Genomic DNA, 24,919 nt, shown 5'->3' on the forward strand with positions numbered 1-24,919 from the left:
AGCTTGGGTCTTAATGCCCAGGAGGGGATAGGAAGTATGGCCTAGTGCCTACGCCAGGCAAAGAGCAGAAACACACAAAACCAGGCCCTTGGTGAAAGGGTAGATTAGAAAAGTCAGCCCACTACACTGTGAAATAAAAATAAGGCTGGTTTGTCTCAAGACTGAGCTCTGGAGGAGCAAAAATAGGTCTTCTCTAAACACTTTCAACCATAGCTGATCCTGGCGCTGTTTGAACTTCAAATTAACACTTATTATAATACTCATAATTGCTCTTGAGCCTGGTATATCCCTGGAGTGCCTGGCAGAAACAAAGCAAAAACATTTTAATGGCAGACCCCTTGAAGTTTGCTATGCAGAATTCTTACTGATAATGCACCACTAAAGTTGAACTCACAATCCAAAAAATATAAACTATGTAAGGAAACAGTTCAGCATCAGTGAAAACAAATATGACAAATCTCAATCCTCAAGACTTCATTAAATCAGAAATGATAGAATATAGTTATAAAATATGTACATTTAACATAAAGATACAAAATATTTAAAAATGAGAAGATAAGATATTCTAAAAAAGGCCAGACTTGAAAGAGAATTGAATACAACTTCCAGAAATTCAGCCCTAAATCGGAAAAATAAAAACAAACTCACTCAGATATGATATAGGGAAACTACAAAATACGAAAGACAGAAAGATAATAAAAGGGCAAATTACCTAAAAAGGTAGCTCATCAGATCACTCTGCAAACTCTTGGGTACACATGCATGACTCGAGAGGATGGGGCTGGGGTGGAGCATGTCCCTACCAGCTCCAGGTTATTTGTTTCCAACAGGTTTCCAAGCCCTTATAGAAGGCAGTCAGGTGGTGTCTTCTGGGGAAAATTATGCCTAATACAATGCTAGGGCTGGAGTGAGCACCGGCCTCCTTAGCATAAATCCTTCTCGGGCTCAGGACAGAGGCCGAGCTCTGGAAGGGAGATGACTACTTACCCATTGCCAAGTATCCAGTGGCACATTAGAGAATCGCCCTGTTCTGGCTACCTAACGTAAAGCTGAAGACTGTCTTGGTCCAGGGCAGATGATCAGAGTGACCAGGTGACAGGTGGTCAGAGTGAAGGAACAGGCAGCAGGGATCATTTAGCAACATGCCCTAACTCAGAGTTAAAACTGGGCTCCTGCGAGGAGGCAGGAAGCATAATCCAAACAATGCCACCTGAAGGAGCCCAAGTCTCCACACCCAATTCCTGTGGTCTAGACTTCTGCAATGCTGTGCCTGCCACGCTGGAATTCCACCAGTGGGACCCAGCCAGCAGCAGGTAAAGAAGCTCAACTTTGCCGACGTGCCCTCTCAAAGGATTAGAAACCTATACACTCAAACTAGTACCACCACCCTTTTACACTACAATGCTTTATAATTTTAAAGGAAAAAAAAAACACAACTTTCAATAACCCACCTCACTTGACTATCATCATAAGCCTGTGTCATAGCTTTCTGATTACTTTCAATTTACAAATGATCAGAAATTTTTTTTTCCAGTGAAAATATATCAGAGTTGTGGTTTGAAACCAGCTTGTAAGATTCCAGATTTTGTAACCTTTCCACTACCTATGTGTTAGGGAACCCCTATCATAGAATAAGAGCTTACAGGGTGATTATTAATTGTTTCCAAATACCAGTGTTATAAAGATATTACAGTATATGTTAATATCCATTGAACATCCATTTGCTTTTTTTTAGCAGACATCTGGTAGCCACTGTCCTCTTAGAATTTTGTTTTTTTCCTTCTCTTACTCTGTATTTCAAATTTATTGCCAACTGTTCTCAGATTTTTCTTCTTAAAATCTCACAAATCCATTTTACCTCCTTATTCTCACCACAATTGCCTTCGAATCTCTGTAGAAGTAGCACAGAAGAAAAGCACTTCTCCCCCAAAAAAAGTTCGGAGGCTTTTCTCCTCTCTTGTTGCTCCAATCCTCAATTTATTCTCCACTAAATTGACAGTGAACTTTCCAAAGTCCAAGGTTCCACATGAGCTTTTCATGTCAGTGCCACTGCATCTATTTTACCGGCAGCTTGTTACTTTCCAGATGAAATCCAAACTCCTTAGCACAGCATAAATGCCTGCTATGGTCTGAATGTTTGCGTACCCCCCTCTTCAGCACGCTCAAAATCTGTATGTTGAAACCAAATCACAATGTATTAAGAGTTAGGCCCTTTAGAAGGTGATTAGGTCATGAGGCTAGAGCCCTCATGAACGGGATTAGTCCCCTTATGAAAGAGGCTTGAGGGGGCCTGGTTGAGCCTTCAGCCATGTGAGCACCCACAGAAGGTACCATCTAGAGGAAGTAGGCCCTCACCAGACACTGAATCTGCTGATGCCTTGATCTTGGATTTCTCAGTCTCCGGAACTGTGAGCAAAGCATTTCTATTGGGCATAAATTACCCAGTCTAAGGCGTTTTGTTATAGTGGCCTGGACGGACCAAGACAATGCCCTTCAAGATCTCACGGCTGCCTCTGTCATCCTCGTCTGGACACTTGAGTTCTTCAAGACTTGGGACTTCATCCTTAATTACTCCATCCCCAGTTTTAGCATGTAGCTTGTAGTAGATGCTTGGTAATTATTTGCTTAATTAATTAATCAAGTTATAGAAAAATGTGATGAGAACTTTTTTAGAAAAGAGCTAGATCCCAAAACAAAACATTTAGAGTCATTATTGGTTTATTCTTGGGTGAAAGCATTTTTCCAATAGATACATTTACAATCTTTTTTTTTTTTTTTAAAGAGTGTTTTGCGCTGTCGCCTAGGCCGGAGTGCAGTGGTGCCATCATAGCTCATTGCAGCCTTGAACTCCTAGGTTCAAGAAATCCTCCCACTTCAGCCTCCTCAACAGCTGGGACTTCACGTGTACAGCACTATGTCCAGCTAATTTTTTCTATTTTTTGTAGAGATGGGGTCTTGCTATGTTGCCCAGGCTGGCCTTGAACTCCTGGCCTCAACTGATCCTCCTGCCTCGGCCTCCCAGGCACTGGGAGTACAGGTGGGAGCCATCATACTCAGTATTTTTTTTTCTTAAGAGATGGAGTCTTGCTATGTTACCCAGGCTGGACTCAAAGTCCTGGGCTCAAGTGATCCTCCCAAATAGCTGAGACTCAGGTGCACACCACCAGGTCCAGCTCTGCAACAGGTATGCTTATATAGAAGAGTGAAGAATACATAAACCTTGATGAGGCTGCTAAAGTTTTCATTTCCCCTAGGAATCTAAGGCATCAGAACACTATTTTTTTAAAAGATTATGTATTAGATATAGAAGCTGACTCCTGTTAAGCAAAATGGTGATAGTAAAAATGAAAAGGACTTGTAAACAGACCAGTGTTATTTAAGTAAAACCATCTCTGTGGGTAACTGATGCTTTGTTTTTCTATCTCCCCTTTCTATTCTTATGAGAGAAAGATAGAAATTGAAATGGCAGTTTTGAAAGAAAGCTGAAAAGAAACAAGAGACTGGTTCAGCCTAGAAGGACATAGAATCATCTATGAAATGGCCAGGAATAGTAGAAGAGAGCCTGGACCACAAACCAAGAAAGGCAAGGTCTGTTAATGACAAGTAAGAAAAAAACAGTGTGGGGGGCGGAGGAAAGGGAGGGTTTTAAAAAATAAAAGTTAACATTACATTGCTTATATATTTTGCATTCTATTTCTATGGTAATAGGTTAGCAAATCAGGTTGTTGCTAAGGGAAACAAGAATTTCATTCTGAGGCAATCATGAGAATTTTTCTAGAATCATCTCTTTATTGCTGTCTGCCCAGAACAATCTAAACGGGTAGCAGGAAGAGAATCAGTGTAGGAAGACAACATTGACAAGGCCAAACAACAAAGTGGTGACTCACTGAGTCCTCGCACTCTCGAAGGAAACAACCACTTTCGAAAAAGCCATGCACTTTCGGCGGGGGCTTAACCACATTAGGTGAGTAATCACCTCGAAGACCCAAATGGCAGCTTTGTTAATGTTCAGTCGGTATGACCTTCTTAAAATGTAAATGCCAAAACATTAATAACTACTACTAACATTAATAGAATGCCAAAAACACTGCAGGTACAAATATATAGTGTGATGGATCTCTCCTCCCTTAGATCTTTACTCACATCTCACCTTTTTTTTCTGAGATGGAGTCTCGCTTTGTCCCCCAGGCTGGAGTGCAGTGGCGCAATCTCGGCTTACTGCAAGCTCCGCCTCCCAGGTTCACGCCATTCTCCTGCCTCAGCCTCCCGAGTAGCTGGGACTGCAGGCGCCTGCCACCACGCCTGACTAATTTTTTGTATTTTTAGTAGAGATGGGGTTTCACCTTGTTAGCCAGGATGGTCTCAATCTCCTGACCTCGTGATCCACCCGCCTTGGCCTCCCAAAGTGCTGGGATTACAGGCGTGAGCCACGGCGCCCGGCCACATCTCACCTTCTTTTATTTATTTATTTAGTTATTTATTTATTTAGAGTCTCACCCTGTCGCCCAGGCTGGAGTGCCTAGGTTCAAGTGATTCTCCTGCTTTAGCCTCCCGAGTAGCTGGGATTACAGGTGCTTGCCACCATGCCTGGCTAATTTTTGTATTTTCAGTAGAGATGGGGTTTCGCCATGTTAGCTGGGTTGGTCTTGAACTCCTGACCTCAAACGATCCACCCGCCTCGGCCTCCCAAAGTGCTGGGATTACAGGCGTGAGCCACCACACCTGGCCTAAATCTTACCTTCTTAATGGGCTTCCCAGGCCTTCCTGTCTAAAATTGCATGTCCCTGCTACACTGTAACTTCCTAAACCCTTCCCTGGTTTATTATTCTCCTTAACCCTGATCACCATCTAACATACTATAGACGGTATTTTACTTATTTGTGTTTATTGTCCGTCTCTCATTAGAAAGTAAGCTGAGTCTACAGCCATACCACCCTGAATGGGTCCAATCTCTTCTGATCTCGGAAGCTAAGCAGAGTTGGGACCGATTAGGACTTAGATGAGAGCATGTAAGCTCTCAGTGAGAGCAGGAATTTCTCTCCATTTTGTTCTCTGCCATCTCTCCAGCACATGGAATGATGCTTACCATTCAATAGATGTCCAAAAAATATGTGAGTGCATTAGTGAGATCCATTTGGACCCACTGATGTGGATGAAGATGATTTTAGCCTGAAAACATCAGAAAAACAGCAGCAGCAGAAAAAAACCTGATCTAAACTTCTTTTGTGGACATAAGCAATGCCTCCTAAAATACATCTGCCATTTATTTCCTCTCCAGGAGGTTAATGACCAAAGAGGAGATGGACCACTTGCACCTAGAGGAGATGTTGCCTAAACAAAACCTTATCAAAACTTTCTGTTCCTCACACTTGTTTCTCATTAGTCTCCCACCATACACTTTCTTAAAGTTTTAACCCTCTTTCTTACTAAGATGATATATAAACACTCAACTCTAGCTGTTTAGGGAGCCAATTCTTTGTGTAAGTCTCTTTCATTGACCTAGCATTGACTACATGAATAAATTTTGGCTAGGCACGGTGGCTCACGTCTGTAATCTCTGCATTTTGGGAGGCCAAGGCAGGCAGCTTAGGCAACATAGTGAAACCTTGTCTCTATAAAAAGTATAAAAATTAGTCAGGCGTGGTGGTGCACACCTTAGTCCCAGCTACTCAGAAGGCTGAGGTGGGAGGATCGCTTGAGCCCAAGAGATAGAGGCTGCAATGAGCCGAGATCACACCACTGCACTCCAGCCTGGGGGACAGAGGGAGATTCTGTTTCAAAAACAAAACAAAACAAAAGAATAAAGTTTGTCTGTTCTCCTGTTAACTTGTCTTTTGTCAGTTAATTTGCAGGCCCCTGACCATTGAACATAAGCTGGTAGAAGAAAAAGGCTTTTCCCCATTCCCAACAGAATGAATGAATGAATAACAAATTGATAATCATATCATGCAACACTATAAGTGATGTATTTTCTCAGGCAGGGAAGTAACTGTGGGTATTTAGCTTCATATCTGTACAAAAATAGAAATAGGATGTTAAAAAAGAGTTTGCTACATGATGATTCCAAACTGACTGAAATAAATTCCAAACCATAATTACTAAAGTATATGAGGCCAATCATCAGAAAAGAAACCAGTAAGGTCTTCCATCATCCTGCAGATATTTGAGTCAAATGAAAATAATGTCACTTTTTCGTCTTTTTTTTTTAGACAGGGTCTGGCTCTGTCACCAAGGCTGGAGTGCAGTGGTGCAATCCTAGCTCACTGCAGCCTTGACCTCTTGGGCTCAAGCTGAGAGGTCCATATGGATTGGAGGCCTTCTCCCATCCATATCTCTCTTCTCCCAGTTCGAGATATTAGGTTGGTACAAAAGTAATTGTGGTTTTTGCCATTATTGCTACAACCTAAAATTAAAACAATTCTGATTTTGTCACTGCCTAGCTTCAGATCTTTCAGATTGAATCTCTTCTACTTGGACACCTGGCACCATGTGAGCTCATGTGATTAAAAAGGGCATAAAGCCACCATCCTGCCATGGGACATTAACAGTCCAGTCCAGTGCAGGCTACCAGATTACAATGCATTGAGAAGGCCAAAATGCTATGAGAACAGAGAAAAGCAAGAAGGGGAGTTGAGAAATGATTCAAAGAGAAAAGGACACAGGACCTCGATCTGAAAAACTAAGGCTTTGGTCACTAAGTAGGACTGAGCAGAAAAGCTTGTGAGGTTGGGCATCTGCATGTCAAGCCCAGAGGCCGGAGAAGCAGGGCCACCTGGAAAGTGGAAAGGAGGTTGGCACCGCTGGACCACAGAGTGGAAAGGAAAAGGGAAGCTACAGCCAGAGCGGGTGAGAACATTGTATGCTGCAAATACTTCCTTCTACAAAAAGGAGCATCAGCTGGGCACAGTGGCTCACGTCTGTAATCCCAGCACTTTGGGAGGCCAAGGCAGGTGGATCACTTGAGGTCAGGAGTTCAAAGCCAGCCTGGCCAACATGGTGAAACTCCATACTAAAAATACAAAAATTAGCTGGGCATGGTGGTGCATGCCTGTAGTCCCAGCTACCTAGGAGGCTGAGGCAGGAGAATTGCTTGAACCCAGGAGGCAGAGGTTGCAGTGAGCCGAGATTGTGCCACTGCTCTCCCGCCTGGGCGACAGAGTGAGACTCTGTATCAAAAAACAAAAAGGAGCATCAAAGGTTTTCAATTTGGGGAGTCACAGGATTAAATCTGTATGAGAGCTTTCTCTGATGATAACAGAGACAAAGCGTGAAACATGTTAGGCTATGATAGAGGATGAAGAACTGAGATCAGGGAAGTGACCGAGAAGATGAAATGAAGGGGCTGCAGGAAAGAACTGGCATGAGGGATTAAGAGGGGTTTGGGAGGGGTTTCTCAGGAATCTGGCTTGGGTTGCTGGATGCCTTTACTCTTAATGAAGACATGGAAAGCAGGAAGAAGAACAGTGCAGACCAAGGCTGGTTAACTCTGATCAACTGTTTGATGATTTCAATATAAATGTATTATAATAATAACATATTAAATTACTTAAGATATGAGTTCATTACCCTTCCATGTCAAAATACATCCTTGAGTCAAAAAACATAGCCTTGAATCAAAAGAAATTGATTTTCTTTCTGTTAAAAGACAGAAAAGTCCCTCTCTGAGAAGTGGTATTGCATTATATTTGAAATAACCTTGTACAATTTATACCAATCTTGAATATTATTTAAAAAATTAGAGGTAGGAAAGGACATTAAAGAGCTTCTTGCTCTTGGCTGGGCGCAGTGGCTCACGCCTGTAATCTCAGCACTTTGGGAGGCCGAGGCGGGTAGATCACCTGAGGTCAGAAGTTCAAGACCAGCCTGGCCAACATGGTGAAACCCTGTCTCTACTAAAAATACAAAAATTAGCTGGGCATGATGGTGGGCATCTGTAATCCCAGCTACTCAGGAGGCTGCGGTGGGAGCACTGCTTGAACCCGGGGGTGGAGGTTGCAGTGAGCCAAGATCATGCCACTGCACTCCAGCCTGGGTGACACAGTGAGACTCTGAAAAAAAAAAAAAAAAAAAAAAAAAAATATATATATATATATATATATATATATATATATATATATATATATATTCTTTTCAACTCTAACTTAAGGAATGAAGTCATCTTAGCCCAGCAGGAGTATGAACTTTGCCTGGGGTTATGAAACTGACTGTTGGCAAAGTCAGAACCAGGGCCCAAGGCTCCTGACCCCAGCCTAGAGTTCTTAGTAGATCCAGCTTGAATCAGAAGGAAAAAGGGGCTGGTGACCTGAAAGAAGCCGAATCCAACCCACAGTTGTACTGCTTCAAATAAACCTTATTGTTCCAATCAGAAAGAAAAGGAGTTCTTGCCTTGGGCTTCTAGGAATTCTTTCAAATTCTAGGAATTAGTTTCACATTTGTAGTTTATAGAACCACATTAACAGTTACTGTTTGCTGACTGCTGACAACACCCTAAATGAAGTTAAAAACATTAAGTAGCATTTCCTGGCCTTTCCAACATTTTTATTTTGTTCTGGGCCAAGGTAGCCAAAGGCTTCAGGAATAATTGACGCGTGTATTGAAACAATGTTAATTCTACCTTCAATTGAGGTAAACATCAGAAAATAATTATTCTGCATACAAATCTTAATCACTGTGTAAGATGATCTCTAAAGTAATTCTTCTTGTTTCCACTGTAAAGAATGGGAAGTGGAGGAATTATTTTTAGCTTGTTATTCATGGGCTGAAGTTTGAGTTCAATTTGTGGTAATGAAATTAAAGAATTAATTTTAATCAAATATGCAGGATGCTGATAAGATAACTTTAATAAAGAATGTTGAAAACATCTAAGAAATGTAACCAAATATATAATGGAGAGTTATAAGTTATGCAAAAATGAAAGTTAAGGCTTAATAATTCATATTGGAAAGATGCCCTGGCTACGAAAGGACACTCAGGGAGAGGGACAACCACGATGGATTTCACCATCCTCCAGTCCAGAGCATCCCTGTAAACATACATTCATTCACGTTTTGCTAACAGAACACCCACGAAAAACATCAGCAATATCACTAGCTGGCACAATGGCAAACTAAGCCAAGACTCTTGAAGCCAGCCTGCTTGAATTCTTCCTACAGGCTCTAAAGCCCATTGGGAATACTGTAGAAGCCATTCTGTGTCAGAAATTTTACATTATTCTAATGAAATGCAAAGGATAGAAATGTAAGAATGTTTTCTTTTTTTTTTTTTTGAGACCAAGTCTCACTCTGTAGCCCAGGCTGGAGTGCGGTGGTGCAATCTTGGCTCACTGCAACCTCCAACTCCCAGGTTCAAGCAATTCTCTTGCCTCAGCCTCCTGAGTAGCTGGGACTACAGGTGCATGCCACCATGCTCAGCTAAGTAGAGACAGGGTTTCACCATGTTGGCCAGGGTGGTCTCGAACTCCTGGCCTCAAGTGATCCACCCACCTCAGCATCCCAAAGTGCTGAGATGACAGGCATGAGCCACCACGCCTGACTTCAGAATATTTTCTTTTCTTCTCTTTTTTTTTTTTTTTTGAGATGGAGTTTTGCTCTTGTCACCGAGGCTGGAGTGCAGTGGCACAACCTTGGCTCACTGCAACCTCTGCCTCCCAGGTTCAAGCAATTCTCCTGCCTCAGCCTCCTGAGTAGCTGAGATGACAGGCACCCGCCACCACAGCCTGGCTAGGCTATGCATATTTTTGGTAAGATGCAGTTAGTTCCTGAAAGGAGGGTATGAAACGAAGGATAGCTATCTCTGGTTTAAAAAAAGAAAAAAAGCCAGAAATTTGTAACATTGCAGAATACTTTATGAATTTTCCAGTCATCCCCTTCATAATTCTATATTATTGATAGAATTGTTTCATTTTCAATTTCTTTAAGTTTTACCTTGGCAAATTGCTATGTATGAAGTGATGCAAAATTTAACACAGAAACAAAGATAACAAGGTATAATCAAACGAGCCCTGAAGTAGGAGTCAAGAAAGCTAATTCCTAACAATCACTTGAATAAGAAATAAAAAAATTGTAAAATATAAAACATACATAAATAAGAAGTAGTATCTATTACTTCTATAGACAGCAAGCTAATGCACAGGAAATTTTTTTTTTTCCAAATTAGGTCTGTCAACTTTTTACAACTTTAAGGAAAGAGGCTCAGGCTTAACTACAAATATCAAAGCTATACAATTGCTAGATAATCATAGAACTTAACTACGGGCAGAGTTAACAACTAGCTATTATAGGCCAGGCATGGTGCTTATCCCTATAATCCCAGCACTTTGGGAGGCCGAAGAGGGAGAACTGCTTGAGTCCAGGAGTTCAAGACCAACCTGGGCAACAAAGTGAGATCCCGTCTCCACCAAAAAAAAAAAAAAAAAAAAGTTAGCCAGGTGTGGTGGCATGGTCTGGTTGAAGTGGGAGGATTGCTTGAGCCCAGGAGGTCAAGAGGCTACAGTGAGCCGTGATTGTGCCACTGCACTCCAACTCCAGCCCGGGTAACAGAGTAAGAGCTGGTCTCAAAAAACAAACAATTGATTATATGACATTTTTTTCTCAACTGTTATCTTACTCAGTGTTTTTATAAAAATTTTAGTTTATGAGATGACATCAAAGTGATCTAATAAATAAGTATGCCAATTAGATTGGTGAGCTATAGTTTCTTCAATTTCACTTTAACATTAAAAATGTAATTTTCAGTATGGCTTGGTGCTATGGACTGAATATTTATGTCCTCCCCAAATTCCTATGTTGAAATCATACCCCAAGGTGCTGGTTATTAGGAGGTGAGGACTTTGGGAGGTGATTAGGTCTTGAAGGCAGAGCAGGGTAACATTAGTGGCCTTATAAGAGAGACCACAGAGAGCTAGCCAGCTTCTTCTACCATGTAAGGACACAGCAAGAGGGCACCTTCTATGAGGAACAGGCCCTCACCAGACACTGAATCTACCAGCACCTTGATCTTGGACTTCCCAGCCTCCAGAACTGTAAGAAAATAAATGTCTACTGTTTATAAGTCACACTGTTTACGGTATTTTGTTATAGCAGCCCAATGGACTAAGATACTTGGATTCAGAGTTCTCTCCCAAGTCAAACACTGGGAAGGGCTTGGAGAAAATGGTGGCCATGTGTCAAGCCTGGAGCAGTGTCATCCTTCAGACATCGAAGATGCTGGAGTCAGCATTGTTGACACACTCCAGCATTGGTCCTTACAGTGGAGGAAGGCTCTTCTTCACACAGCAGACATGGCAGAGAAAATGGATACAAACTAAAAGTAGGTATCCAGCAGTCAGGTGCGGTGGCTCATGCCTGTAATTCTAGTGCTTTAGGAGGCTAAGGTGGGAGGATTGCTCGAGCCCACGAATTCAAGACCAGTCTGGGCAACATAACAAGACCAAGTCTCTACGAAAATAAAAATAAAAACCATACAAAAGTAGGTATCCATAGTGCTCTGTGTCCATTAGATGTTAGTGAAAGGATGCCAGTTGAGAGGAACAACATTTGAAGTCATTGTTATTCCCTCCTCTCTTAATTCCATTAATCTTCCATGGTTTCAGGTTCTCTGTGTAGCATATTAATGCCTGCCACAAGGGTGCTATCAACCAGAATCTTCACTGAATCTTCTTTGTCTGAATTGCACATATCTCAGAGGAGAATAGAAAATGCGTAAGGACACCCGTGGCCCATGCATTGACACTGTCATAGATAAGGCATAGTTACTCACTATCAGATTAGTAAAATGCTAACGCTTGGTGCTGTGGAATAAGAATTCTCCGATGTTTACTTTTTAGCCCTTTTTTAGCAAAGGAATTCCAGAAGTTGCTTTTAACATTAAAGGAAAGCTTACAGACAGTCTCCTACCCCTCATACACCCTGCCTCCTGCCTCAGTAAAGCTTCAAATAGTTTGTTTTAAAATGAACTCTAAATGTAAATGGACACCTAAGTCATTACCTCCAGCGAGTCACTTTCACAGTCTCCTTCCTCTGTGCTTCTCCCCTTCTCTTCGGTAATGGTGTTCACCATCTCAAAAAACCTACAATACAAGTTAGCACATGAGCATTCATAACACAAACAATAGTAAATATAAGCAAGTACATCTCAAAGGGACTTCAGAACCAAAACTGAGAGCTAAGAGAGTCTCTAGAACCAGGCAATATCACACTATCAAGATCATGTGAAAAATATAATTTTTCAAAAAGAAAATACAGGTTGTTAGGATTTTCTAGAAATTTCTAACCTAATGCCTCACTTCAAATACATTTTTCTTCAGGAACTCTTCTTGTAAAGTTTTTTTTTTTTTTTTTTTTTTTTTTTTTTCTGGAGACCATTTCAGAGACAAGCAAAGTGATTACAGTGAGAAACAGATTGGCATCCTGCTCGCTGTGGCTAGGCCATTCGGAGAGGAGGCTGATGGTTCACAGACATAAAGCCAGGAAGCACTGTGAACAAGGGCTGATGATCCCACAGGCAGGTCATGCTATGCGATGCCAGGCTAAGGGAAGAGCAGGTTATGGTGTGACAAAAAAAGTTTCCCTAACACAACTCAGAACCTTTCTTACCCACCCATCCATCCATTCACTCAACAAATACTCACTGAGTGTCTACTAGGATAAAGAACTGTTCTGGCCATTGAGAGCATGATGATGAACAAAGTCTATCTTGGAATTTGGACCCCATTGATGGAGTTCATATGTGGTATCAACTTCCTCACTCTTCCTGTCTCTATACACATTTCTTGGAGGTCCATGACAAGAAAAAAATTTCCAAGCCTGATTGGAATAACAGTATGCGCTATTAAACAGCACAATGAGTGAGAGAGAAAAGCTAGTTCAACCAAGAGGAAGAATAAAGTGAAAGATCAAAAAAAATCTGGTGTTACAGACATGATTTAAGATCTGGGTTAAGGATTTGCATCAGCCACTCATGCAAAAATTTTCAATATGAACATCTCTAGGCAGAATATAACACTCGACAGTGGGATGGGAGCACTAGTGTAATTTTTAGAAGCTTGCATTCTGAAGTCTCCTGTGCCTGGTTCAAACCCCAGATTTTTATGCTTATTGACTACATGATTTTAGGCTATACTCTCCAAGACTACTTTTTTTATTCTTTTCAATAAAGATATTAATACTACCCATCTAATACGGTTTCTTTGAAGACTGAAACAAATATTAGTTCTGGGGCACACACTTCATAAATCTTAGCTATAATTATCATAGAAACAAGTCAACAGACTTGAGAATTTAAGTGTAAGTAGAGAATTAGTCCATACAAGAGCTAGGAATTTTCTTATTTCCAAGTGTTTTTTTTCCCCCTACCATATGTTTTATGATAATAAAGATAAAGCTTGAGCCAAGAATTGTGGATTCAACAAACACTTTTCTTTTTCACACCAAGATAAAAATGAATGACTGTATATTGTAGCTAGCATATCATTTACAATGAAGTCAAATAGTAATTATTTAAATAAGAACAATCCCCAGCAAAATTCTGAGTCCAAACTAACTTTCACCTACACTTTGGCTTTTAAATTATCACTCACTTCTCTAGTTTCCCACAGTCAATCATAGTGTTCTAAAGAAGTAAGAAGAATTCAATTATTAGCCCAAGAGAAACATACAATGGAGAAAAACACGTACAATGCAGTCCATGGATTTTTGGATGATCTCTTTTATTGGTACAGATCAGATCAGTGGCTTTTAACACAGGCTTCACCCCCACCAGAACGTCCAATATAATTAGTCTGAGGTGGGGGCCATGTATGTTTTTTTAAATCCTACCAGGTGAATCTAACTAATGTGAGCCAAGGTAAAGAGGTACTATTGTAGATAATAGTGAGATGATTTTTTTTTTTTTTTTTTTTGAGACGGAGTCTCACTCGGTCGCCCAGGCTGGAGTGCAGTGGCGCGATCTCGGCTCACTGCAAGCTCCGCCTCCCGGGTTCATGCCATTCTCCTGCCTTAGCCTCCCCCGTAGCTGGGACTACAGGCGCCCGCCACCACGCCCGGCTAATTTTTTGTACTTTTTAGTAGAGACGGGGTTTCACTGTGTTAGCCAGGATGGTCTCAATCTCCTGACCTTGTGATCCGCCCACCTCAGCCTCCCAAAGTGCTGGGATTACAGGCGTGAGCCACCGCGCCCGGCCAATAGTGAGATGATTTAAAAAAATTTGAGAATGAAAATTCTGGTAATCACATACAGTAAGTGAGCACTTAAAATATGAATTATAATATTTAACAATTAACCAATAAGTCTTAGTTAATGTTTTATCTGTGGGAAAATAAGTTATGACTAAGATAAAGTTTGACTTATTAAAGAAACCCCCCAAAATCTGTGAAATTTGTGACATAATTATAAAATATTAGCCCAAATAAAATATTTATATAACCACATAGCCATGAATTCTTCACAGGAGGTACATGTTCACTCATTAGTTGAAAATAATGATCAGGTAAGAAGAATCTTTTTCACACACAATGACTAATACGTACTTTTTACAATGAAGTTCTGTACAGAAATAGATTTGGAAATCATCAGAATTGTGGAGCACATAAAGAAAGCAGCATCTTTCTTCAAATTTAGAAATACTGAAACCAACAAACAAAAAGGCATTATTCAGAGAACTATCAATTCTTCTACAGTCCTATGATGAAAAAGAAATAAGTTTTAAATTCAATCCCATTTATATCAATGTTGTTTATAACAAGAAGTTATAAATAGCACTTTAAAAAGTGATACTTCCTGCACCACACTACTAAAATTATTTACTCTTCTGAGAGGTGTCCTCCTCCTCATCTCTGCAGAGCAGGGCTGCTCTAGGGTGTTGCAAGCACATGTAAACTACACATCCTTTCAACAGAGCAGGGAAAGGTGTCCTGCCTACTACACTATTCTGTGTGCTGGGAGGAAAAGCATAAATACCAACTGGCTGGCTGACCTCGGTGATTCTGGTGCTATGCAATCTGTAGAACAATGAAATGTTTCCAAAGCTAGGCAGGCAATTTGTGGAGGCAGTAAAAGCACCTCATTCGTTATAGAGATTTTAGAGGAGTGAAGCAATGCGCAAGTGCGCTCGGTTAGGACTCAGTGAGTGGCTGACTTTATGGCAATATGAAACAGTTTTGAGTCAACCCACTAGGCCATGCTGTTTTATGCCAGGGCTTAGCAACCATTTTCTGTAACAGGCCAGATAGTAAAATACTTTAGGTTTTTCAGGCCAAACTATGTAATTCTGCTGCTGAAGCATGACAGCTGCCTAAGAGGATGCATAAATGAATGAACATGGCTGTGTTCCAATAAAACTTTATTTACAAGACAGGCGAGGGACCAGATGTAGTCCATGGGGCATAGTTTGTCAACCCTTATTTTGTGCCTTTGTGCCTGCTGTTCCTTCCATTTGGAATGCATGTCGTTTCTTACTTTTAAAAGAAACTCTATTCATGATTTAAGGCCCAGCTTAGACCTTACCTTCTCTCCCTGCCCTACTTCTGCCCTAAACAGAAAGACTTCCTCTTATACCTGTGTCCTCTGAGTATACTTCTTTCATTGCTCTTCTCACACTGTATTGTCATGAGTTGTTAAATGTCTGTTCCTCTCCCTGCTGGGCTGTGAATTCTTCAAGAGAGGAGTTGATGTCTTAGTCATTTTTGCATCTTTGGCAGAACAGGACTCAACATTTGACACACAGCTCGTGCTCAGTTAATGCCCACTAACTCGAGCTGTGCAAGTTCTGAGGTGACGCAAGGCAAGCTGCTGACCTAGTTGGATTTTCTTCCATAGTTTGTCATCTCTTCTTTATGGAGGAGGAGGCCAGGAAGAATGAGCTCTCTTTGAAGTCACAGACTACAACTCAAGTTTCTCAGCATATAAGCCAGCAATAGTAAGATAGTAGCAGGCTATGTATAAGTCATAAATCACAACAACTGTTACATAGGGCTACCATACCTAATTAAAGAAAATTTATTCATTGGAAAACAGATACGATAAAGTGAAATTTACATTTACCATACTTTCTTAAGTGGATTGCCTAAAAATGCAGCAATAAATAGTGAATGCCTTGCTAATGACTGGCTTTAAAAATTAAATATTAAGAGTACAGTTTTATTTGAGAAAGTATCGACTGAAAGATATATAATGAGTCAGTCCATCATCTTGCTTGTTTCTGTTCAGATCATTCATGAGGTAACAGGTAACTTTACCAGGAGAACTCCAATTATTAGTGACTCAGACCGCTCTACCAATTTATGCTCTAATAAAACCAATTATTATTATTCCAAAAGCAACAGGATATTGCATAACCAGGCTGCAAAAATCTGTTGTCTCTCATTGCTATGACGTGGGGGTAAACAGTAGTAAGCACATCTAATTTGGCTTGAAATTTGCAAGAGTTGATTTAGCGTGAGCTTCAATAGAACAATTATTTAAAGACTTAACCACTGACTCTCGATTCTTTAAAAAAAAAAAAAAAAAATCTTATTTCTAAATCCCAAGAAATGGCATTTTCTAAGCTACTGGCATTGTGACAGCAGTCAGAACTGAACCAAACTGAAGTTCACCACTGTAATCTCAAGATCAATTCAGGAAAGTGACCTTACAGAAAGTTTTTTTTTTTTTTTAATGGACTCCTTATCATCTGAAGTCATTAATATTAGTGGCAGGGGCCGGGCGGGGTGGCTCACACCTGTAATCCCAGCACTTTGGGAGCCCTAAGCGGGCGGATCACTGAGGTCAGGAGTTTCAGACCAGCCCGGCCAACACGGTGAAACCCTGTCTCTACTAAAATTACAAAAATTAGCTGGGCATGGTGGCATGCGCCCATAATCCCAGCTACTTGGGAGGCTGAGGCAGGAGAATCTTTTGGACCTGGGAGGCGGAGGTTGCAGTGAACTGAGATCATGCCACTGCACTCCAGCCTGGGCGACAACAGCAAAACTCTGTCTCACAAAATAACACAACATAACATAACATAACATAACATAACATAACATAACATAACATAACTAAACTAAGTGGCAGGACACAATCTAGTAGATGGCATGTGTGCTTTGGATCCACGCAAAGGGAGATGAGTTCCTGGTATACCAAAAGGACAGAAATCATCCTATTACATAAACCAACAGCTCAGCTAAAGAGGACCTCCACATGGCTGAGTGTAATCTACATTTTGATTCTGGTCCATAGTTCACACTGACCCCACAGTTACATTTTAAGTAGGTCAGGAGCACAGAGTCAGTTCAACCAGCAGTGAACATTTTGTTGCAAATCTTTTCCTAAAGGAGATAGTGACACTGAAGAAGGTTGGGCATTTCCACCAATTGAACGATTCTTGACATTCTTTGTATTTTAAAATCATGATTAAAAGTTCTATCCAGCCCATGAATAGTGGAGAAAAATGTCTTATAAGTAAACAAAAAGTACCAAGGAAACTTACCTCACTCCCCTGACAGAAGAGGCACTAAAATTCCACTCATGTATACCTTTCTAGAACAACAACAAGAAAATATACTGAGTCATCCAAATGGAAAATAACATAACAACAATAATTTTGTTTAATTATTTTTAAAGTGATATACACAGCCATTTTTCCTGGTACACTATTTTTCATGAAAGAATTATCTGGATGGAAAGCACTATTTATTCTCAAGTCACAAGGGTAATGATTACTCTACTTAATAATTCCTGTACTTCAATAAAACAGCTTCCAAAAGAGCCTAGGAGAATTAGTCTCATTAAATTCTAAAACTTGATATCTAGTAATAACTGTTGTGTGTTAATTTTTAAGTAAAAAAACTCAATGATCAAGGTAATTCTATGATTACAGTTGAGAAATACTTCTTTTCTGAGAAAGATAAACATTAATTTGAATAACATCTCGGCAAGGTTTTAAAGATAACTATTTCTGAATTATCTTAGGATTTCCAAGTAAATAGGCGGTTCTATTTCTTCAGAAACTAGTAGAACAAGAATGTACGTGAACACACATGTGTACAGTGCCCATCATAACTACAAGGTATTGCTACCTAATTTATGCAAAATTCCATATGCTAATAAAGTTTGAACATAAAAAATTCGATTGTCATACTCTAAACATGGGTGATTTGCAGAGCCAAGGTAAAGAAAAATGTGGGAATTTATTTCTTGAGTTTATTACTAAAGCTAAGATAAAATTATTATCAAATTCATATGTCCCTAAAATAAATTACAAAATGGATCATAATCCCTTTAAAAATATGTCAACAGTATAAAATAGCATAAATATTTTTACAGAAATAAAGTAGTTTATCCATGTGTCTAAGTTGAGCAAGTATAGTACAGCAATAAACTGACACTGAAATTCAATTCTGTAAAGTTAAAACAACCAGGAAAAGGAGTTCTTACCCACCCACTGCCAGGAGGCTGAGGTCTTGCCTGGGCTAATGAAATGGGTGACAAAGCCTTGTGGCTCTGAGGTGGCCGAGAACGCTCCTTTTGGCTAAAGCAACTCAAAAGCCACAATTTATATCTACAGCCCATAATTCTTTGCTAGGTCCATGCAACTTAAAATAAAAATAGATCCTCTCAAGTCAGATGTGAATTTACTAAAAAGCTAGTTTCAGTGCGTATCAGTCAGGTCATGGGGATGTGACCTGAATGAACGCAGAGCAAATTTTGTTGCATGAAGTCCAGGAGGGAAGATACCATAAAAAGGTATGCGGTGGCTCTCTTAACCAGAGTACAGAGGGAGTGAAATTAAAATAGCAGACTGCAGCCTCAGCTGGTAATTTGGAAAGTTGCTTCTAAATCCTGTTGGCCTCAGGTGAACTTCTAAATATATATATATGACCCAGGAGCTGCAGCTGTTACCTGTACCCTAGTTGCGTACAATGCAGCCTTATCCTCAGAGCCTGCAGCTGAGCTGCTTTCCAAGACCATGTCCAGGAGCAGGAGGTGGGAGGCAAGTGCAGAGCTGAGGCAGTATGCAAACCCGCCCCTGAACACAGCAACTGGTAAATACTAACAAGACAGCACTGGTAAAACCCATCTTCTATCAATCCTTTTCTGGGAACAGCTAAGTAAAAATTTGGACTGGTTTTGTAGGAAAGGAGTGGAGCATTTCCAGAATGCTTGGTTCCTGAAAGGTTGCCAGTGCTGCCAGGGAACGTTCCATTTCAGTGATGTAAATAAAGCCCAAGCCCTGAGATGGAAGGTGGAAGGAGGCCTCCTTCCCCACCTGCCTGTAGGACACACCACAAGGAGGCGCTGATGAGCTATAAAGCCAACAGGTAGTTTAAAGGCTCCTGGGATCTGTCTGGGAATCAGGGAAAACAGCAAGGCCAAAGGCAGCGCTAGCGATAATTAGCCCCAACAGGCCTCAAACCAACAGTCAACCTAATTTAATCAGCACAAGCACCATTTTCTAGGAACGGGTTAGCCTCAGATCCCAGGCCCCAGTTAGGGCTAGAATAGGAGCTGGAAGTTAATACTGTATTGACTGAAGGTGGCAGGAGTTATACTGTAGTAGGCACTGTCGGCTCCCTCAGCAACTGTCATTCCCTCCTTCTCCTCTGCTGACAAAAAAATAAATTTTGCCCAGGTTCAGGTGGCAATGTTTATGAATGGTGAAATTGATTAGTCTAAATTGGCCACGGTAAGTCCATTTGCCTTGCTGGGGATGGGTGTAAGCATGGTCATGTGATACAACTTATGGTATAAAGGAGAGGGCTTGGCCCTCCTCCCTGGGATGCCGCCTGTGTGAGGTGATTCTTGGAATAGCTAGCTACTTAAGAACATGAGACTAACACCAAGAGTATGCAGAGAAGCCAGAATTCAGAATTCTGATGCTGAAACTACCCTCAGAATCACCCCACCTCAAAATTTATTTTTTTCCATCCAGGCTGGAGTGTAGTGGTATAATCATAGCTCACTACAGACTGGATCTCCTAGGCTCAAGCAATCCTCCTGCCTCAGCCTCCCCAGCAGCTGGGACTACAGGCACATATCACCAAACCTAGTTAATTTTTTTAAATTTTTTTGTAGAGATGGGGGTCTTGCTACGTTGCTCAGGCTGGTCTTGAACTCCTGGCCTCAAGCAATCCTCCTGCTCTGGCCTCCCAAATTGCTGGGATTACAGGTGTGAGTCACCATGCTCGGCCTGTAATTTCTTGTAATATGAAATACCATTTCTTTATTTAAGTTGCTTTTAGCAGGGAGTTTGTAGCAGAAAGCATCCTTGGTGGATGAGAGCATCAAATCATCTTAATCTAGAATCAGGGGTAAGCATGTTTCCCTCATCAATTTCCTGGGCCTTCTGTGAGTGGCCACTGGCCAGAGCTGAAGTGAGGGAGGAGAGTCAGCACTTAGTCCTCCACTAGGCCCCTGCCTTGTTTGATAATTCATGAGATAGGCCAAGGGTGCCCAAACTTCAACCCCCAAAAGGGGGGGAAATTCTAAATAACCATTTAAAACGCCCTGCAAATAACTTCTCTCTTCCTCAATCTAAGTTTTTCTTTCATTGTACACATGCAGATTTTCTTCAAGGACTAACTTACTTTTTAGCAGCAACCATTCATTCCACAAAGAGAGAACTGTTAAAAGATCGGGATTTCAATTAATTTTACCCCTGAATGTAGAGTAGCTCTCTCTAAGAGTCCTTGGGAATTGGGAATTGGTATATAATGTGCTTAAAGTTTTGAAAGTTGCAGTATAAAGTATATACCAGCTCACAGAGCTATTTATTCCATATGTTAGAATAAAAATAGTGAGAGGAGTGACTAAAGAAATAAACATGATAAATGAAAAGCTACATTCTCTATTCTAATTTTAGGAAAAATTTTTAAACATTCTATGATAAAAACAACCCATTTTTAGTTTAACATAAGACCTATTAAACTGGTTGCTTCTCTGTTATTTATAGTTGTTTTAAAGTAACATGGTAATAATAAAGTTTTTTTTGTTTTTATTGCTTGTCCTCCTTCCAATTTTACCACTTTTATTTTAAAAAATTGAGAAAATGGTAGTGATAATGAATACATTATGGATAGAATCAGGGTTTGCAAAGAAATTGACATGAATTCAGAATGGAAACTGATAGAAGAAAGCTTCAATTTTTGAACAAGGAGAATTTTTAGCACTAAAAGTTATAGGAAATAAGGACAACATAAATATAATTCCTCCTGATCGAAAGATGGTGAAAATGGAAAATGGACAGCACATAACTTAAATTTGTAACCCTATTTAATGTACTTCTTTATATCCTAATATGTATCCTAATATTTCTTAGCATAATATAAAAATTATCTCTATAATTGTCACAAAACATAAGAGAATTAAAACAAGGCTCACTTTACTGAGCAAAGAACCTCCAGGAAGGAGAAAACAATAACAAATTGCTGGAAATAGTACTCATTTTCCAAAAATCTCTGGCTTACTTTCTATTCTTTTTCTGTCTTCCAAATTCTTCTGGCTCTCTACTCATTCTCTAGGCCTTGCTAATCGCTAATTCCTTTAGCCTCACTCTGTTTCCAAGTGTCCTTGGATAACCTTGCTCTTTTCAATCAAGCCTTTGAAAATCTCTTCCTCCAGTCCTCTCGTCTCCATAATGTTCATGTCTCCTAACTTCTCTTAGTTTTTGTAGTTTCCACTGGATGATTAGTGTATCTCAGCTTGTGAGAACCATGTATGTATATACTTGCACACATGCAAAACAATATAAATATTGCACTGCACTTTAAAGCAATATCACTAACATGTATATAGACAGTTACATTGATTATTCCCAATTTTGCCACTGGATGATTCCACTTGGAGTCTTGCCATTAGTTTCAACTAAACACGTCTGAAATGAAATTCCTCATGATTCCTCTACAACTCAGGTTTTCCTTCTAAAAATCCTACCACTTTTATCAATGCAATCAAAACTTGAGTCACCTTACACTTATTCCCTCTTTTTAATCCTTCTTCCTAATTTGTGATTAAGTCGTATACTTTTCTTTCCAAATCATCTGTCCTTTTGCAGTCACAATTGTATTATTCCACTCTAGGATCTCTACCTGCCTCATATCTAGCTAGTTCCTCTAACAGTCTTCTCTGTGACCCTCCAGAGCCTCAGACTTCAGAAATCAAATGTCAAGACCAGATCAGTCTTATAGCTACACTAGCAACCATTATGGAGCACTTGTTCCAAGCCACTTAGCACTGTGCTAAATGATTTCCATTCATCCTCTCACTTAATCTTCAAAACAATTCTATGAGGTACTGTTATTCTCATTGTACATATATGGCAACTAAAGCATGAGGAGTTGAAGCGGATGCCTAGGCCACAAGGCATGCAAGAGCTAACATCAACCTTCACACCTATGCACTTTGATGCTGACCCTGGGTTCATAATTCATATCCTGTTCTGCCTTCCTGGCAGCTCTCAGATTTTCAGAAATGTCAGTGATGTCCTGTTTCCTACCGACACGTTTAAAATTCTTCTTCCTAGCTGACATGGCACTCTAGAGTTTTATGTCATCCTGCCCAACCAATCATATCTCCCACCTCCCTCAACACGTTTCCTCTTGTGGAATGACTCAGACTCTGCAGGCCCCTGAACGTCCCATGCTTGCTTTCGCTTTGGTGCCTTGGTTGGAATTCTGCCTTATTCTTCTAATCTAGTTTGTCTTCCTGTGTTAATTTATCTCTTCTAGTTCTACCCACAGCCAAAGTCCAGGTTCCACTTCCTTTAGCAAGCCTTCTCGAAGGACTCCATGCCTCACTGATCTTCCTCCTCACTGAATGCCACAGACCAAGAACCCATAGTGTCCTCCTGAGGAACCAGCACAGTCCCAAAGTCCACAGAACTCAAAAGAATGCTGGTAGATTGATTTGCTCTACTATCATCTCAACAGTGCTTTCCTCGGGTGTAGCATGATGCATTTCAACATAATTAAAATGACATGTTAGAAATGTTGCTGATGGGGTTGTTGGGGCAATGACTTCTTTCAAAGTCTTCCCTCTATTTACTTCACTCATGGAAGTGAGTCTCATGGAAAGCTATGTCTTAGCTGACAGCCTGTCTTCAAAGTCCTTTGTCAAGGAAGTTTTCTGTTATGAATAAATTAGTATCACAAGTAACTTTTTCAAGTGTTTCTCCATACAATTGGCACTCCTAATAATGAAAAAGAATCAAGCTTCTGACTCTGCACATAGTGGCAAATATTGGCATGTGTAATTTGGGGCCTGTTAGGTGAAGATCCTTAAGTTACCACAACCTATTGGTAGAATGTCTCTAAAATTTGGATGCAGCCAGTCCCAAACTGACTTGTAAAAGTGTCAGCTAGGACAGTGTTTCACAAACTGGGATTGGAGAAAGACCACGGTTCTGAAAGATGCTGCTTGGTATTCCTCAGTGCTACTAGATGGACTTGGTGTTGAGAGTGTGAGAATGGATGGTTTTCTCCACGCTTATTATGTAATTTCATGTGGCCAACATTTAGTGTGCCTGCTAAAATACTAAGTTACAAGACTTAACATGACCAACTTTATCTAAACGTAGAACAAATTAAAATATAAATAACATGCCTTCTGGGTGCTGCTTAGTATCTATTCATTTTAAACACAAGATACTGCCCTTCCTAGAAACTATAGCACTGGGACTGGTGATTTCTTGCCACTCTGATAGAGGTCACAGGGCCTGGCCATGATTGACATCCAGGAGGGATCTGTCCCAGCTGATTTGGACACATCAAAGCATGGGACATTCTTCTTGCTAGATTATGGACATGCTGTGTTGTTTTCCTGTTGAACTTCCTAAGGTAGTGGTTCACATATGTGAGGTCTGACAGTCTACCTCACAGAATTGTCCTCAGTAGGTCTGACGTGCAGATTAGGAATCTGCAATTTATTTTATTTTATTTATTTATTTTTTGAGATGGAGTCTTGCTCTGTCGCCCAGGCTGGAGTGCAGTGGCACAATTTTGGCTCACTGCAACCTCTGCCTCCCGGGTTCCAGCAATTCTCCTGCCTCAGTCTCCTGAGTAGTGGGGATTACAGGCAAGTGCCACCATGCCCAGCTAATTTTTGTATTTTTAGTAGAGATGGGGTTTCACCATGTTGGCCAGGCTGATCTCGAACTCCTGACCTCAAGTGATCCACCCACCTCGGCCTCCCAAAGTGCTGGGATTATAGGCGTGAGCCACTGTGCCCAGCTGGAATCTGCCATTTAATTAAACCAGCTCCCTGGGTGACTCTAATGCTGGTGTTCCAGGGAAACACATCTTGAAAAGCACCATCCCCAGGAACCAGCTTAGCCATAAAGTCAAGGATGTAATAATTCTTGAGCTACTACAATTGAGTAATTACTATGTTTACATCCCTGTTAAAGTTGTTATCAACCATGGCTGCACATCAGAATCATGGATAAATCTTCATAAAAATGCGTGTGTCCAAGCTTCACTCTAAGTATAAAGGATTCCAACTCAGTCGGTCTCCTGGGATCCAGGGTACTGCAGATAATTCTGACGCAGAGCCAGGTTTGTGCCCCAGTTCAACACCAACAACCTCCCAAATGATTATTCCCGTGCCATTTAAAGAGCAAAGCAGGGTTAAACTCTGGGGTTTCAAAGTTAGGGTTTAGTCCACATAATATGCACACTGCAGTGATTTATAATTGCTTTTGTTGTTACTGTAGTTAAGATATATTGAACATTTATTATATGCCAGGCTCTGTGAAATGCACTCTACCAAATTATTTCATTTAACCTTCACAACAACCTTTTGAGGTGGACATTATTACCTCATTCTACAGATGAGGACACCATAGCTTGAAAAAGCCAAGTTGCCCAAGGGCAGTGGTGGGATTTGAATCCAGGTCTATTGACTCAAGTCCACATGTAAAAAACTGCAAGCCCATACTCCCAAATTTACT

The 24,919-nt window shown here is 40.6% G+C and overlaps 1 protein-coding gene and 1 long non-coding RNA gene across 7 annotated transcripts in view; one reads left to right on the forward strand and one right to left on the reverse strand.

Annotated features, from left to right (window-relative positions):
• MAP3K5 (mitogen-activated protein kinase kinase kinase 5) overlaps positions 1–24,919 on the reverse strand; it is a 241,144-nt gene that overhangs the window by 67,709 nt on the left and 148,516 nt on the right. For all 6 annotated transcript variants that reach the window (XM_063622337.1, XM_055264868.2, XM_063622338.1 and 3 more), the window contains 3 exons: positions 17,465–17,514; positions 14,526–14,621; positions 11,986–12,067 (listed from right to left, as the gene is read on the reverse strand). In XM_063622337.1, the coding sequence (XP_063478407.1) occupies positions 11,986–12,067; positions 14,526–14,621; positions 17,465–17,514 (228 nt within the window). The remainder of the gene's footprint in view (positions 1–11,985; positions 12,068–14,525; positions 14,622–17,464; positions 17,515–24,919) is intronic.
• Positions 3,739–23,127, forward strand: LOC134733434 (uncharacterized). Its single transcript, XR_010116868.1, has 2 exons — positions 3,739–3,964; positions 22,701–23,127. It is a non-coding gene; the product is annotated as an uncharacterized lncRNA (long non-coding RNA).

Source organism: Symphalangus syndactylus, chromosome 2 (assembly GCF_028878055.3).
Source record: "Symphalangus syndactylus isolate Jambi chromosome 2, NHGRI_mSymSyn1-v2.1_pri, whole genome shotgun sequence".
NCBI classification, from domain to species: domain Eukaryota; kingdom Metazoa; phylum Chordata; class Mammalia; order Primates; family Hylobatidae; genus Symphalangus; species Symphalangus syndactylus.